This window comes from Cygnus olor, chromosome 17 (genome assembly GCF_009769625.2).
Source record: "Cygnus olor isolate bCygOlo1 chromosome 17, bCygOlo1.pri.v2, whole genome shotgun sequence".
In the NCBI taxonomy this organism is placed as follows: domain Eukaryota; kingdom Metazoa; phylum Chordata; class Aves; order Anseriformes; family Anatidae; genus Cygnus; species Cygnus olor.
The window spans coordinates 15,301,518-15,315,497 of NC_049185.1; the positions used below are offsets into that span (position 1 = coordinate 15,301,518).

The window sequence follows — 13,980 nt, forward strand, 5'->3', positions numbered from 1 at the left end:
CTCATATTTTTATAAATGCATTCAGTTTTCTATACTTCTGACAACTTCACTACCACAAAAGGTAACCAAAGGCCAACGTTTGAAAGCCATATTTAGCCAGGCTTCCCATTGTCTTCAGTTTAGCTTGTCTTACAACAAATAAGAGAACTCTAGAAAGATGTTCCAATGCCAGTTGCACAAAAGCCAAATAGGAGATATCTCCAAAACATTAGTCAATTCTGTAAAAAAAAAAAAAAAAAAAAAAAAAAAAAAAAAAAAAAAGCCAGTCATTAACTGACTGTGTGGCACAATAAATGTTGATACTTTGGGGGAGGGGTGGGAAGAGAAGGGGAAAAAGGGGGAAAGATGAGAGAGTTTGGAAGATCATATGTGAACGTGCACATGTCAGGGCTTTCAGATGCAAGGCAGTGAGAACAACAGCATGAGAACAAGGGAAGCCCAGAGGCTGGGAAACAGCCACTACAGTGTGCAGAGCTGTGAAAGAAATGCAGGTCACGAGTGGAAGATGGAAGGTCCTCAGCGGTACAAAATGTTAAGGCACCAAAGGCACTGGGCAACAATTTCATCTCCAAATCTAACTGATCGTTTCTTTTCTGAAGAGAAAAGCCTCAATACGGTACAACTAATAGCAAGTCTTCTTCCATGTTCCCCACATTATTCAGAAAGAGAATATTACTAACAAATAAAACAGCATGACGCTACAGCAACTCAAAAGAGTCAAATAAGAGATGCAATGGGATCTACAAGCATGCTTCTTTCTGTAAGAAAGAAAAAAAAAAAAAGAACTCTCGTGACCAGAAGTAATGATCAAAGACAGAGTATATTAACATACATTTAGGCATTCCTTAGGTTTTGGCTGGTCTGCCTCAGAAAGTAGAACCTCCACATATTATTCAGAACAGCCACCATTTCTGCTACCCCCCGCTGTCTACCCTCATTTCTTCACTCAGCATTTCTTTCCCTGGAGCAACTCACAGCTCTTCCTATACAACTTGCCCCGTTTTTCCAGCTCACCTATTAAAAAAAAAAAAAGTGATAAAAGCATTGATGGCATTTAGAGATTTGGAATTAGATTGTGGAATTAACATTTTTTTGAAATAAAGCCCACCCAGCTAAACTAGGTCTACACGGATCCTGCAGGTTCAAGAAAGCAAAATATTTCTATTTATAATTGCATTACATTTTGAATAATTTTTCATATAAACTGTTTTAAACAAGTATCTTGCAGAATGTAGACAAAATTATCTCAAAAACAAAAATTGTGTTGTACTTTTAATATGCTTGTTTGTCTATAGCATACATTAGTAACAAACAGCCAAAATTCCAAGAAAAGTTTAGTTAGGCAACTAAACTTATGCCACAAGTCTTAAGAAACTCTCCAAAGCTAACCCTACAACATGCAGTGGAACAGTTTTACTTGAGGGTAAGTAAAAATGTACCTTATAGAATTGTTTTCATTTTCTTATTAGGAGTAGACATTTCAATACATACATATTAGCTACCGTAACACTGAGACCAGCTATTTTTCTATATCTGAAGCATGAATTACTATACATTTGCAACTACTAGTGAAATCTAAATTTTAACACAGAATTAGACCCAAATCTAAACCAGTTAAGCCACAGTATATCTTTCATTAGTTTGAGGATAAAAACACAATAAAACCTATATCCGTAACGCCACCAAGAACCAAGCAGAGACTGTTCAGATGTCAGAGTAACAGAACATATCCCTCATTTCTCGTTTACCATATCTAGGATTCTTTACATAGTTGTGCAGCTTGAGTAACTGAATAAAAATTCTCTAGAGCCAGAACAACAGCAAAACAAAGAAAACCATTTGGCATGATATCAAAAGAACAAAATGAGCCTAATCTGATTTGCCTGTGGGTATTCCCAAAATACTATTTAATTCCTGAAATATTCTGTTATCTTTTAATTTCTCAATGATATTTACACAACGTATTTTGAAAATAGTAGGACTTATAAGCCAATCCTCTCAGACAAACACTAAAAACATTAGTTTTATGTACCACTGAAATAAACAGTCACACAACATAAGACTTGTAGCAAATTATTCTGATCTGCTACAGATCAGAATATTTCTTAATCACTTTCTCATTGTCCATATTTAGTTTAAAGTTGCAAAAAAAATAAGCAGATGTATTTGTATAAATATATTTGCTTATTAATAAACACTGAATGCTTTAAAGACCAATTTCAAGGCTGGGAGAGGCAAGCTGTGTTAAGATAAAGACTTTCAGGCACAGCTTTTCGTAATGTAGTCTTTTTTATTTTTTAAGTTCATAAGAAGATAATTGCAATGGGAGCATATATCTCTAAGAGCTTGTTCTGGGCATACAGTACACTAGTGTGCCCTAGTGGTGCAGAAAGAAGGTAAACAAAGTTATGTCACTTTTCAGGAACATTGCTCAGATTTTGTAGTGTTCAAAACAAATGCTCACAGTTAGGATCTCACGAAAAATATTTTGGGAGAACTGGGGGGGTGTGGGGAGCATCAAAACTTGAATTAACTCAGGACCTTGACTGGAAATAAAAGCTGTATGAAAATTCAAGGTGAAACAACTGTGTTTGAAAGCAAAAGCAAACACTTTCTTCCTTTCTGTTTTCCCATTTCACAGATTTATTTCACTGTGTTTTTTGTTTTGTTTATGTTTGCCATCCTCTGAGGCACGGATCAGCTTAATGCATTGCCTTGATTACAGAACAAAGATATATTTATTACAAATACATGCTAGATTCCAGTTGTGATATTCCCCATTAGAATTGTAGATGCTGCTAACAAAATTAACTGAGTAAATAATTAACAAATTGCATACCCAAGATAAAGGATAATAAAGAAATGTACAACTAGTAACTTCAAGCTCAGAAAACTTAGATTCAAAAGCTATCCAGTTTTGAACTCCTTAAATAAAAGGAGACTGGGTTCTGTATTTAAAACTCAGATTTTTCATGGAAACTATGAGTTACATCTGTTAAGCTCCCTCTTCTGGCTAATTAATAAAATTGCTTAGGTTTTGGATGCATGTTTCAAATTTTCCCAACTACATTCTATCAAAAGGAACCAAACAGAATTTTAAAATAATTATAAAGCAGATTTTGATGATAAAATATGCAACATAAGCATTCAACTTCAGACAGTGCCTTCCCACTATCTCATACTGAGAAGCCTCATACACACACACGCAAAATTCCATGTGCTATGTAGGCACACCACCATAAACTATTTGACTAACAATCATCTAGATCCATACCAACTTTATAAGCACCATTGCATATTTTCTGTTTTCGGAAGTACAATACAACCTAAAAATTTCTGTGTTCAAAAAATATCTGATTAGTTAATTAGCCCTCAAAGTACACTTTTTCCTTTTTTTTTTTTAATCTAAAAGAATTGTGTAATAAAAATAGAAGTACGCGTTTTAGAAAACCTAGCTGTTTAAACGAGGAAAACATACCACCCAAACTTAACTTCCTCCTTACCAGGATCTCCCATCTCTGATGTGACTTCCAAAGCACTTCTGTTGGATAAGCACTGCTCCCAATAATCAGAAACAGTTGAGGAAGCACATAAATGCTACCTGGCATTCCTACTGATACCACTGGAACACGGATGACTGGTATTTCACAAAGTAGTCTCAGAGGAGAGCAACTGTATGGTGGCGGAAAGGAAGGCACCCTATTTATTTGCCAGTAAAACAGGAGTGAAGGGACACAAACCAACATCACCACCACCCCTCAGCAGTCAGGACTGTCTACCTGCCTCTGCCTCATTGCACAGAAAGTTGTTTTCCAGTTCAGGCAGAAAGCTCATTTATATTTGTGTCCTTCAACAAAATAATAATTAAAAAAAAAAAAAGAAACGATGACTCCTCTGAGCTTTTTCCGTAAAAGAAGAAGAGTTACCCAAGAGCTCCAGCTACTGCGAACGCCAAAACTCCTCTACTGTACCAGCAATTTTCAGTCTCCTTTTCACAGAAATGCTCCCCCCCAGAAAACGCCCTCTGTAAAATACAGCTCATTCTAGAGAGATGCAGAATTCATCACCATCTACAAACAGATGAATAGTCATCTCATACTGGTAATGACAGTTAATCAGTGTTTATCTTTTGCACTGACCTACGTTAATAACACTCAGGCAGTTGATGCTGATGCGTTGAAAGCAGACAGAATCACTCTTTCTCAGGTAATAGCTCCAAAAATTAATATAGCTTAGCTAAGAGGTGTGGTTTTCAGCATCAGTAGGCATGTGCTTTCGAGAAGAAGTTCAACTTATCTTTCTAGATACTGACCCTTTCCTTTGCTCTTGCTGATAATTTACGGAAACTGAACTACAACAAATTAATTCTAAACAGGAAAAAAATCACCAACAGATTTCAGTATTTCAGTTCTATTCATCGTAACTAGTATTTTAACTTATACGTCTATTTAGTTAAACTGTTAAATAATTGCAAATGCAGTGATAGAGTACTAAATTTAGTTCTGTCACCAATATGAACCTTAAGTCTACTCATCTAGCTTTTTATCACTGAACCAGTTTTCACTGTCATATCCGTACAATTATACCCTTTAACAAAACATACTGGTGAAAAATATCCTAGCTTCTCAAGGAATAAAAGGTAAACTTTCCGATGACATTGAGAATAAAAGCCATACCAAAAAAAATCCTTAAAACAAGATAAAGTCCCAGTTCTATGTCAAGATAGATACTTTAATAACTTCGACTCCCAATATGCCATTCCCAGTCATAGACTATTTGAAACAAAGAAAACAAATTATTTATTTAAAAAATTGTCTTTTTCACTTGAGCACTTAAATAACTCGGAGAATTGGGGAGAAAAATGCACACTGACAAAGAACATGAAAGGGCATGTGAAGAGAAATAAATAGGAAATTGTCCTTCACACAGGACAAAAAGCCTGCAAAAGCTACATTGACTTTTTTATTTTTCATTGATAGTAATTTTCCAAGGATACAAACATTTTGTATCATGGAGCAAGATATCCTTTACATATCGATCCAATAATGCAAGAACAGATATTATAACAACATTTAAGTCTTCCATTGCTTTTTCCACCAAAAAGGCTCAAATAATTTCCTGTAAAAGTATCTCCTCATCTTTTCGTACAAAAAAGAATAAACAAAGAAATAGAGTTTGTTCAAGGTCAGGTGGATGCTTAATAGCAAAAATAGAATCAAAATAGTTACTATTTCATGTTTTTAAATCAATAAGTTCTAATAATATTCATTAAGTTTTAATTCAATAATTTTTTCTGGTCTTCTCTGAAACAAGAGGCTCACTTATGTTAAAAAATGGTTTTGTTTTGGTTTGTTTTTTACTGTTCCATCTTAGTGATTGATCTATACATATTCTATGATTTCTGTATTTGATAGACTGATAACAATGTCTTCATTTAGCACAGCCAGCCTTTAGCTAGTAAATCTTCTATTCCATTTTATTTTCTCTTTTGATCCACAAATCTATTCCAATGATTCGTTTCAAAGGTTTTGTTGTACAACTGTCTGCAACTCGTATTTTGAGAATATTCTTTTATGAAGTCTTTTCATAATTTTTCATCTAAGTGAGCTCTATAGCAAATCACTACCAGACTTCTTAAAAATAGGATACAAAACTATACAAATATACCACTGTTTTTATACTCTAACTCCTTGTATTCAGACAGCTGACCTGGAAATCCAGAGACTGAAAAAAATAATGCAATTTTCTTTTTTTAACAGTCCTTCACATAAACTATGTAAAATCTTTTATGATATTCTGTAACATAAGACAGAAGTTAGTGAGATTTAAAAATAGAAAAGGAAAAAAAGAAGCTTACAAGGTTGTAAGTCATCACCCTACCAAAGCAGGAGTTTCTTGCTTATGTGAACTGATACAAACTGTAAATTGCAGAGGCTCAGTACAAACAACAGAGAGAACGTACTAAAACTCTTGGAGAAAGATTAAGTAGTGGTATGAAAGTGAAAAGAAATAAAAGTACGTTGGTTAAACATGAAAATCAAATGTGAAAAATAAAAGTGCTGCAATGCAAGATGGCAACCCCACAAAACAGAATCGACAAAAGGGAAGGCCTTTCCCTGGTCCATGGTCTTCCTTTTGTGATTATGAGTGGGAGAGCTTTAGAAAACACTTTTAATAACATTTTATTTAAGCAGTTTTTTGGTCTTAAAACAAAAACAAACAAACAAAAAAACTTAAGAGTGTAAAATTACAAGTTTCCTGTTTCAATATATCCTAAAGTTAAGATAACAACTTTTGACCAAAAGATGGGGAGGGGACAGGGAGGCATGATTTTTTCTAGAAGCTAATAAACAACTGAAAAAAAGAATACAGGACTTCCAGTGATCTGCTTACATATAAAAGGAAACATAACTTCAATAGTTTGGACTCAGCTGATGGAGAACATTATGTTTGCTACCTGACATAATTTCTGAGGAGAGGAACCTGGGTGATCAATCTGGTCTTAAATTGCATCTATAGCTAAAGTGACTAGTAAGACTGTGTGAGAGATTGATGGGAGAAATGGAATCTGGAGTACATTCTACTAAAATTGATTGGCATCTAAAGGGATGGCTCTGGACTAGCCAACAGTGAGTCAGAATTACTGAAGCTATCAACAGCAGCTGGTGAGAAGCAGTCTCAGAGGAAACAGGCAACCAACACCACCTACTCTACAAAATGTTTCCTTGCATAATAAGATCTTACTAAGAATGCTGAGGTATGCATTTCTTAAAACGTTTATCCACAATATACACAAAAACTCTTTGAACGCTATTTTGAAAGGCTTTATTGCTCCATTATTAATAAGAATCTCCATGCTACACCTCAAGAAACTTCACAAGAAAAATGTTCCTGGATGCTACTCAAAGCTGACTACTTTTAAAAGAGATGTCTGGTCTTCACAACCAAAAATCAATGCTAGTTTAAAGTAGTAAGATAGAATCATACCCCAAACACAGAGAACAGTTTAATAGCCAGCAGGAAATTCAAGTTAAACAACTTTCAAACACAAATGATTATTATTAGCAGCTTTTAGCAAAAGCAGCCATTAATATAGAAGTATTTGCAGTTGTCTACATTACATTAGTAATATGAACATATTCCTGGTGGAGTTGTCATTTCCCCAGAAAAGTAATACTTTCTTACCTTTGGCCATTTGGGATTCAGAAGTCGTGCTTTGATTGCATCATCCAGGGCCTTGTCATACTGTTGGATTTTCATGTAGGCTGCTGAGCGGTTGCTGTAGAGAATGCAGTTCTGAGGATCAACTCCCAAAGCCTCATTGTACAACACAATAGCTGTATGAAAATCACCATCATGGCAAGCCTGGTTGCTCTGTCGAACTTTCTCAACAAATTCAGCTTTGCTCAACATGGGGCTGTCAGGACTTCTTCTTCCAAACGATTTTGATCCAAAGAAAGAAATCTGTGGAGGAAGAGGGGAATTACATGTAAATGGTAAGAAATGCTACTCAAAAAAAAAAGAGAAAAAAATAGTGTTCTATAGACACTATAGAAGAAATTAAAGCCATCACTATTAATGCAGAATCACTTTTTTTTTTTTTTAATTGTTCATTATTTGACTTTTTTTGGTACAGAAGCAGCAAAAAAGAGCCTTAGAAATCATATTATTCCATATGAAGGATATCTTCCAGAAGACATAAAACCTTTTTCAGGCATAATACTAGTTGTCTATTTTAGTATTCTGCACTCCACAAGCTTTTGCTCCTCAGCCATACAATTTGATTCTACAACACCAAGCATAATCCCAAGGTAAAAATGTTTATTGGAAAACATGGCAGGTATGAATGAGAAGATGATGGTAGTATATCCATCCAATACACAGATCATAGAGAAGTACGTGCATGCACAGACAACAGAAGAATGTATAAATTGCTTACAAACCAAAGAACTTACACTGGTACATGTGCTCACAAACCTCTACATCCAGCCAACTGCAAGCTGCAAATTGTTCCTAAGTGGGAAGAGAAGGATGAGTCTGTGGAACTGGGTATACTTGCAGAGATTAGCAGGGCATACAGTTTATGTTAGCAATGGAAGAGACATCACTGCAGAGCCCCCTTCCAGAATTCTCAAAATCAGTCAGGCAAAACAAAATAATTAAGAAAAACTGTTTTAAGTCTTTTAATTAAAAAACTCTAAAAGATGTAAAATGAGCTGCAGAAAGTCCTAGTTCCATTGATTTTGGTATACCTTTTCTCCTTGTCTAATTTTCAACATTCTTTAGTCCTCAACCAGTCATTAGCAGTCAATAACTGTTTCTGTCATGTATTGCCTATTGTCTCTCAAAGGGCCTCAAAAATTCATCAAGAATACCACTGTACAACTCTGATTAAAAGACAGTTATGAATGACAGTAATTGTACTTGGCAACAGGTAACATGTATATATGGAAACAAAACTTGGAAGTAGTCATTAAAGGATCAGACTGCAGATTTCAACTATAGTTGAAATAGGTATTCTCCATTTTTAGTTCTGCAGGCAGAAAAAGGTTAAGAATATCACATATTGTTACCACAACACAACAATTGCCTGGCTTAAATACATTACCAGAGTAAGCTGAGTCACATTTTAGGGTGGAAAGGGAAGCAAGCTGCAAATTGACTTCCTGTCTCAAGTATCAATAAAGGTCTACAGGCTTTTTCTTTTTTTTTTTTTTTTCTCAAGTCAAACAACAACAACCAAAAAAGCAATCAATTAGAAACTACTGATCTCTTCTCTTCCTTATTATTCCTTTTCCTTCCTACTCATTTTTTTTTTCTGACAGGTGTTTGTCCAAACTGTTTCTAAACTTCTCTACTCAAGCTGACTCCTTGTTTTCCTTGGGAAATCTCATTTCAACTGCTTCATGTTTTTCATCTTGAAACTATTTTTTCTAATATCCACCCCAAATCTCCTTTGCATTTCTTGTCCTGTCTAAATTGAAACTAACCAAAAACTATAAAAATCAAATTTCTGCACCCTCGAAAATTAATTCAATATGCCGTATACCTTTAAAAAGCACTGGTCTACTGATCTGCTACTTCAATCAACTTTAGAAACAGCAGCTTCATATATTCTCAAGTACTAGCAGGTAGATTGCCCTACTTTGAGCAACAGCCCAAACAATCGAGGGGAACATGTCACTTCATGACAAGCAGGGATCACTCACACATTTGTAAGTGTGTTTGTGACCACAAACTTCATCATATGGTCAGTTTGACTTTTCCTGAGAAGCTGCAAAAACAGAATATGAAGATCTAGCAACTATTACACATGAGCAGATGTTCAAGCCCAAACATTAGGAAACCCTGAGAAAGCTAATTAGTTTCCAGAAAGCCACGGATGGCAGGGCATATCATAGAGAAATGGAGCCGGGAAGTACCCAAGTGCCAGGAATGGTAACAGCCCAGAGACCCCATGATTTACACAGAGAGTTGATTCACTGCAGAAAAAGAAATTTCAAAGCCTCAGTCAGTTACATGCAGGGTTTATTAGGAGGAATTTTCCCCAGTGTACCACTGGTCAGACACATACAGGGAAAAGGGCATGTTTTACCTTACTCTGAAGAATTAACAACCAATGTAGACAACTTATCTAAACTCTAAAATGGTATCCTGCTGCCTCTTCCACAGGTGTCTGCTCGTGCTTCCTGACCATAGATATACCAGTCATCAGACCAGGATTGGAAAGGAAACGTATACAAAGTTATATTGGCAAGGATGTTAGGGAGAGAAAAGACGGGAATGTGCAGAGCATGGATGCCACTCACAAATTTCTGGGCAAATTTGCCTAATGAATTCAAGACATTGGCAATTTCATTTTCTGACTGTGGCACACAACTTTCTGGGCTTCTCAGAGACCTAATTCAAACTGTTTGTGCAGCATGCATGTTTGCTACTGAAACTGCACGCTAATTAAACAAAATAGTAGCCAAATGTTAAAACTATCTGCCCAGAACACAGATCAATCTTCAGTATATTCCGGGAAATAAACAGAAGATGACACACGGTGTCAGTAAATGCAAAGTGATGGAAGAAAAAATCCTTAGCTGTTATTGCAATAACTGGCCCTAAATTTACCCTTGTCCCTCACAAAAGACTCTCTAGACACCTCCGGAAAATTCTCCAGGAAACAAAGTCTCAGTAGTCATGACCAGTCAAAGAGAGCAGTAAAAGAAAGAAGGAAGAGGAAACAATTGTGACATTCTAAAAATCCGTGGAAAGAAGTGCATTTTAAATTCCATTTGCAGTTTTGTTCCCACCACCACGAGACAAGAATATAAAGGTACATAAGCAGAAAAGGTAGGAGATGGGTAACAGATAACCAGATGTGGATCAATCTCCAAATACAGAGAGTCTAAGACTACGAAACTTAAAAAAGAATTGAAAGAAGCAAGTCATAGGTCTATAGAATGAAGAAAAGCATAGCAAAGGTAAAGGGAACAATTATCCACTATTCCTTACAGGAACAGAGAGGTGTCAAACAGGCAGAAGATAAAAGAAAAACAAGTGAAGTAAAACTTATACATGTGGTATAGTTAAAATACAGAATCATTCCAGGTGTTACAAAGAACAATACTGATAATAGACTCAAAAAAAAGTAATTAAGAACATGAAAGAAATTCATAGAAAGCTACTGAACACCAGATTACATATGTATCTTGAATGCTCAATAAGTTCATATCATTTGTTACTAAAGATAAGCCTGATAAGAAGGGTTGCTATATTTGATTTTGTTCTTATGGTACATTGTCATGAAATTTGAAAAGTTAGCTTTTCTCATGTAAATCACCAGTTACCCTCACTTTACAAACTTTTCCATTAAGCATATTTAAGGAACTAAAATATCGAATAGCTTATTAAACTTAATACAAATATTTTAACTCAGAAAATGCCAGAAGGAAAAAAAATATTCTAGCAATATAAGATGTAGATATTATTAAGTTTTGTATATTCAGAATACTTCCACTATAAAAGCAGCTGGAACACAGCATATACTTACTGAAACTTCAGCACAATAATGTGAAACATACAGGACATAGGCAACATCTGCCTTGCACAGTCCATTTATGCAGTTTGCACAACAGACAAACCGAGTAGGGAATACTTAGGGTTCTAGCTTCACTGGTTTCAGAGATAACCTTCAGAAGTAAATCAATGAATGCAAATTCACGTTTGTGTCTGAGCATGCTGAAAGCCTAAAACAAACTCAGAAGTACAGATTTTACAGGTCCCTACTAATCTCATTAGAGATTCATCTTATAGATAAGGGACAGAGTCCCTTCAGCATCTACATAAAGTATGTTACTGTCAATCTTTTAGAAGGAAGAGCGTGAAAGTGTAGAAGTTCTTAAAGAATAGGAGAAACAGAGTGAAGACAGTACAGAGAAAATGGATAGTAACAAAAACTAAGACAAAGAAGAAAGAGAAATTAAAGCAGAAAGGAGCTCATTTTCTCAATAAGAGATAGTGAATATGACACTGACACACAGAAAAGTAATGAAAGTTGACCTCCTAAGGTCAAAGAAGCGCTTGCACCTATGGCTATCCAAATGATCTACCATTAACGTAAGAGAAAGATTGAATACAAGCTAAAGGGAGCATAACATCTTGAATCGTGAATAATAACTAAATTGTAAATTTCATTATCAGTGAGGAGTCTTAACTGTCAGCTAGCCACAGGCAGACAGACACACTAATGACAAATAGATAAATCAACAATAAGCAAAAGCCAGGTCTGAACAGGAAAGACACTTCAGGAGGAGTTGGTATAGAAGCAAGTGTACACCCTCTCAGGATTTTGTCATCTGCAACAAGTCATTCAACTGCTGTAGCATGACTGATTTCTTCTCTGAGTAGACACAAGCCGCTTACCAGTACACGTTTGTAAGCACGACGTCAATAAAAACGCTCACTCACCTACGGGCAGGCAGGCACTTTACCTTCAGTCTCTTGTTACAGCATTCCTATCGCCAGGGACCTGCCCGGTAGGAATGGAAGTAACTGGCATTCAGGCAAAGGCATTTTCAACTTCAGGCAAGAGGGTGATAACATGGCAAAATACAGCGAAGAAGCCAGGAAACATGGCTCGATCAGTATTTAGCAGAAATACACATGCAGACTGATACTATTGCAGCAGTGGATTTCACCTCTAGAAAACTAAGGTTTAGATAGTACAACGGATCAGTAATAACAATCATTAATTGTGCTGTCATTAATAATAATCAGTAGTCATATACACTAGTATGACCTGGCACTTCAAAAACGCATACCTGTGTCTTTATATCAGACCAAAAAATATAAGAAAGTGAAGATTTCTAAACCTACTGCTTAAAAAATAATAATAAAAAAAAATATTTAAGCCAAATCCATCTATCCATTTATCAAAAAACTCTTTTCAAAGAACCTATAAAGGATTTTTGTTAGCACCTGAGGAGCTCTTGTTCAGCGTCAGAAGAAAGCACAAAAGGGATGACATTGCCTAAGACTGTGCAGTACCTCCAAGAGAAATAAAAAGACATCCAAGGATAAACATGAACAGCTCCTAAGAAAGAAGGACAAAAAGCTATAGAAACCCAGACACTTCAACTCTTGGCTTAGTAGAGACGACCAAGGATGTTCCTATGGCTGCAACATCAAACTACGGGAGCACAGGCTGCAGGCAGGGACATTTTAACCTTAACCCAGTGAACAAACAGAACTGCATCCAAGATGCACCTCCTGATTCCAAATGCTGTCCATAGCAAAGCCCCTATAATCAAGTTACTGACCATTTTTTCACTACCTGGCACGTCTAGTTGAGGTACAGTCGCTTGACAATGCCTGTATCATGAGTTCCGTCAGGGTGATAAGCTCTGCTGTGCTACAAATACGCATCTGATGCACTTAGCAAAAAAGTTTCACAGTTTTAAAAATAAGCTTAGTTTTCGCTTATTCAAGAGACCACTGAGAATGTGACGTTGACGTCGATGCCCGTGCTCTCTTCCACACACAGATGCACGCTCCAGCCAACTGCATGCTAGAACACGTATGTGGAAACAGCGGTCCGCCCGCGAGGAAAGCCCGGGCACTTCGCCTCCGTTACCCACACACCGCACTGGCGATCTCAGCGCCCTTCGCCCGCCGCCCGCCGCTGCCGGCACCGCAGCCGGACGGGCGCCCGCTGAGCCCCCCCCGGCCCGCGGGGCCGCTCCGTGCCGGCGGCGGGGCTGGGGGGCGGCGCGGGCCCTGCCGGCCGAGACGGGGGGCTCGGAGCCGGGAGGCGCCGCTCTCGGCTCCGCAGAAAGTCCAGGGCGAGACGCGGCGAGCGCTCGGCAAGGCGACCGCGGCCATACCCGAGGCCTTACGGCTCCAGAGCCCCTCCGCCCCCACCCCGGGCACCCGCCGGCCGCCGCCGCTTTCCCCTCGGCACGTCCGCCCGGCCGGGGGAAGCCGCCCCGCCCGCCGCCGCCCTGCCCCGCTCCTCACCTCGCCGCCGGCCCCGCGGGCGCGACGCAGCTGGCGGCAAACGCCGGGGCCGAGGCTGCTCCCGCCCGCGCCCCGCAACTTCCCTGCGACGCCCGCAGGCACGGACCGCGCCCGGCCCGCCCTCCGCGCCGCCAAGCGGCCGAGGAGGCGGGAGGGAGACGGCCGGCCGGGCCCAGGGGCCGCTCCCGCCGGCCGGGCTTCAACTCACCCGCAGAGGCTCCGCGTCCCGCTCCCGCCGCCGCCGAGCCCGGCCCCCCGCTCCGGCCCCCGGCGGGGCGGACGGCGGCGCCTGTTGCTCCATCGCGCTGCGGCTCCTCCTCCGCCTCCTTTGGGGGCCGCCGCCGCCCCCCGCCGGGCCGATCCCGCCCCAGCCACCCGGCCCGCGGCGCCACGTTCCGGGCCCCGACTCTGAGGGGAACCGCACTGGCCCCGGCCCCGGCCCCGGCCCCGCCCCCGGGGCTGGGCCCCGGCCGG

The 13,980-nt window shown here is 39.0% G+C and overlaps 1 protein-coding gene across 2 annotated transcripts in view; it reads right to left on the bottom strand.

Annotated features, from left to right (window-relative positions):
* Nucleotides 1-13,856, bottom strand: part of TTC28 (tetratricopeptide repeat domain 28) — a 169,067-nt gene extending 155,211 nt beyond the window's left edge. For both annotated transcript variants that reach the window (XM_040576632.1, XM_040576631.1), the window contains exons 1-2: nt 13,715-13,856; nt 7,186-7,464 (exon numbers count right to left, since the gene is read on the bottom strand). In XM_040576632.1, the coding sequence (XP_040432566.1) occupies nt 7,186-7,464; nt 13,715-13,807 (372 nt within the window). In that variant the 5' untranslated portion in view covers nt 13,808-13,856. The remainder of the gene's footprint in view (nt 1-7,185; nt 7,465-13,714) is intronic.
* Between the last annotated feature and the right edge of the window lie 124 nt (nt 13,857-13,980).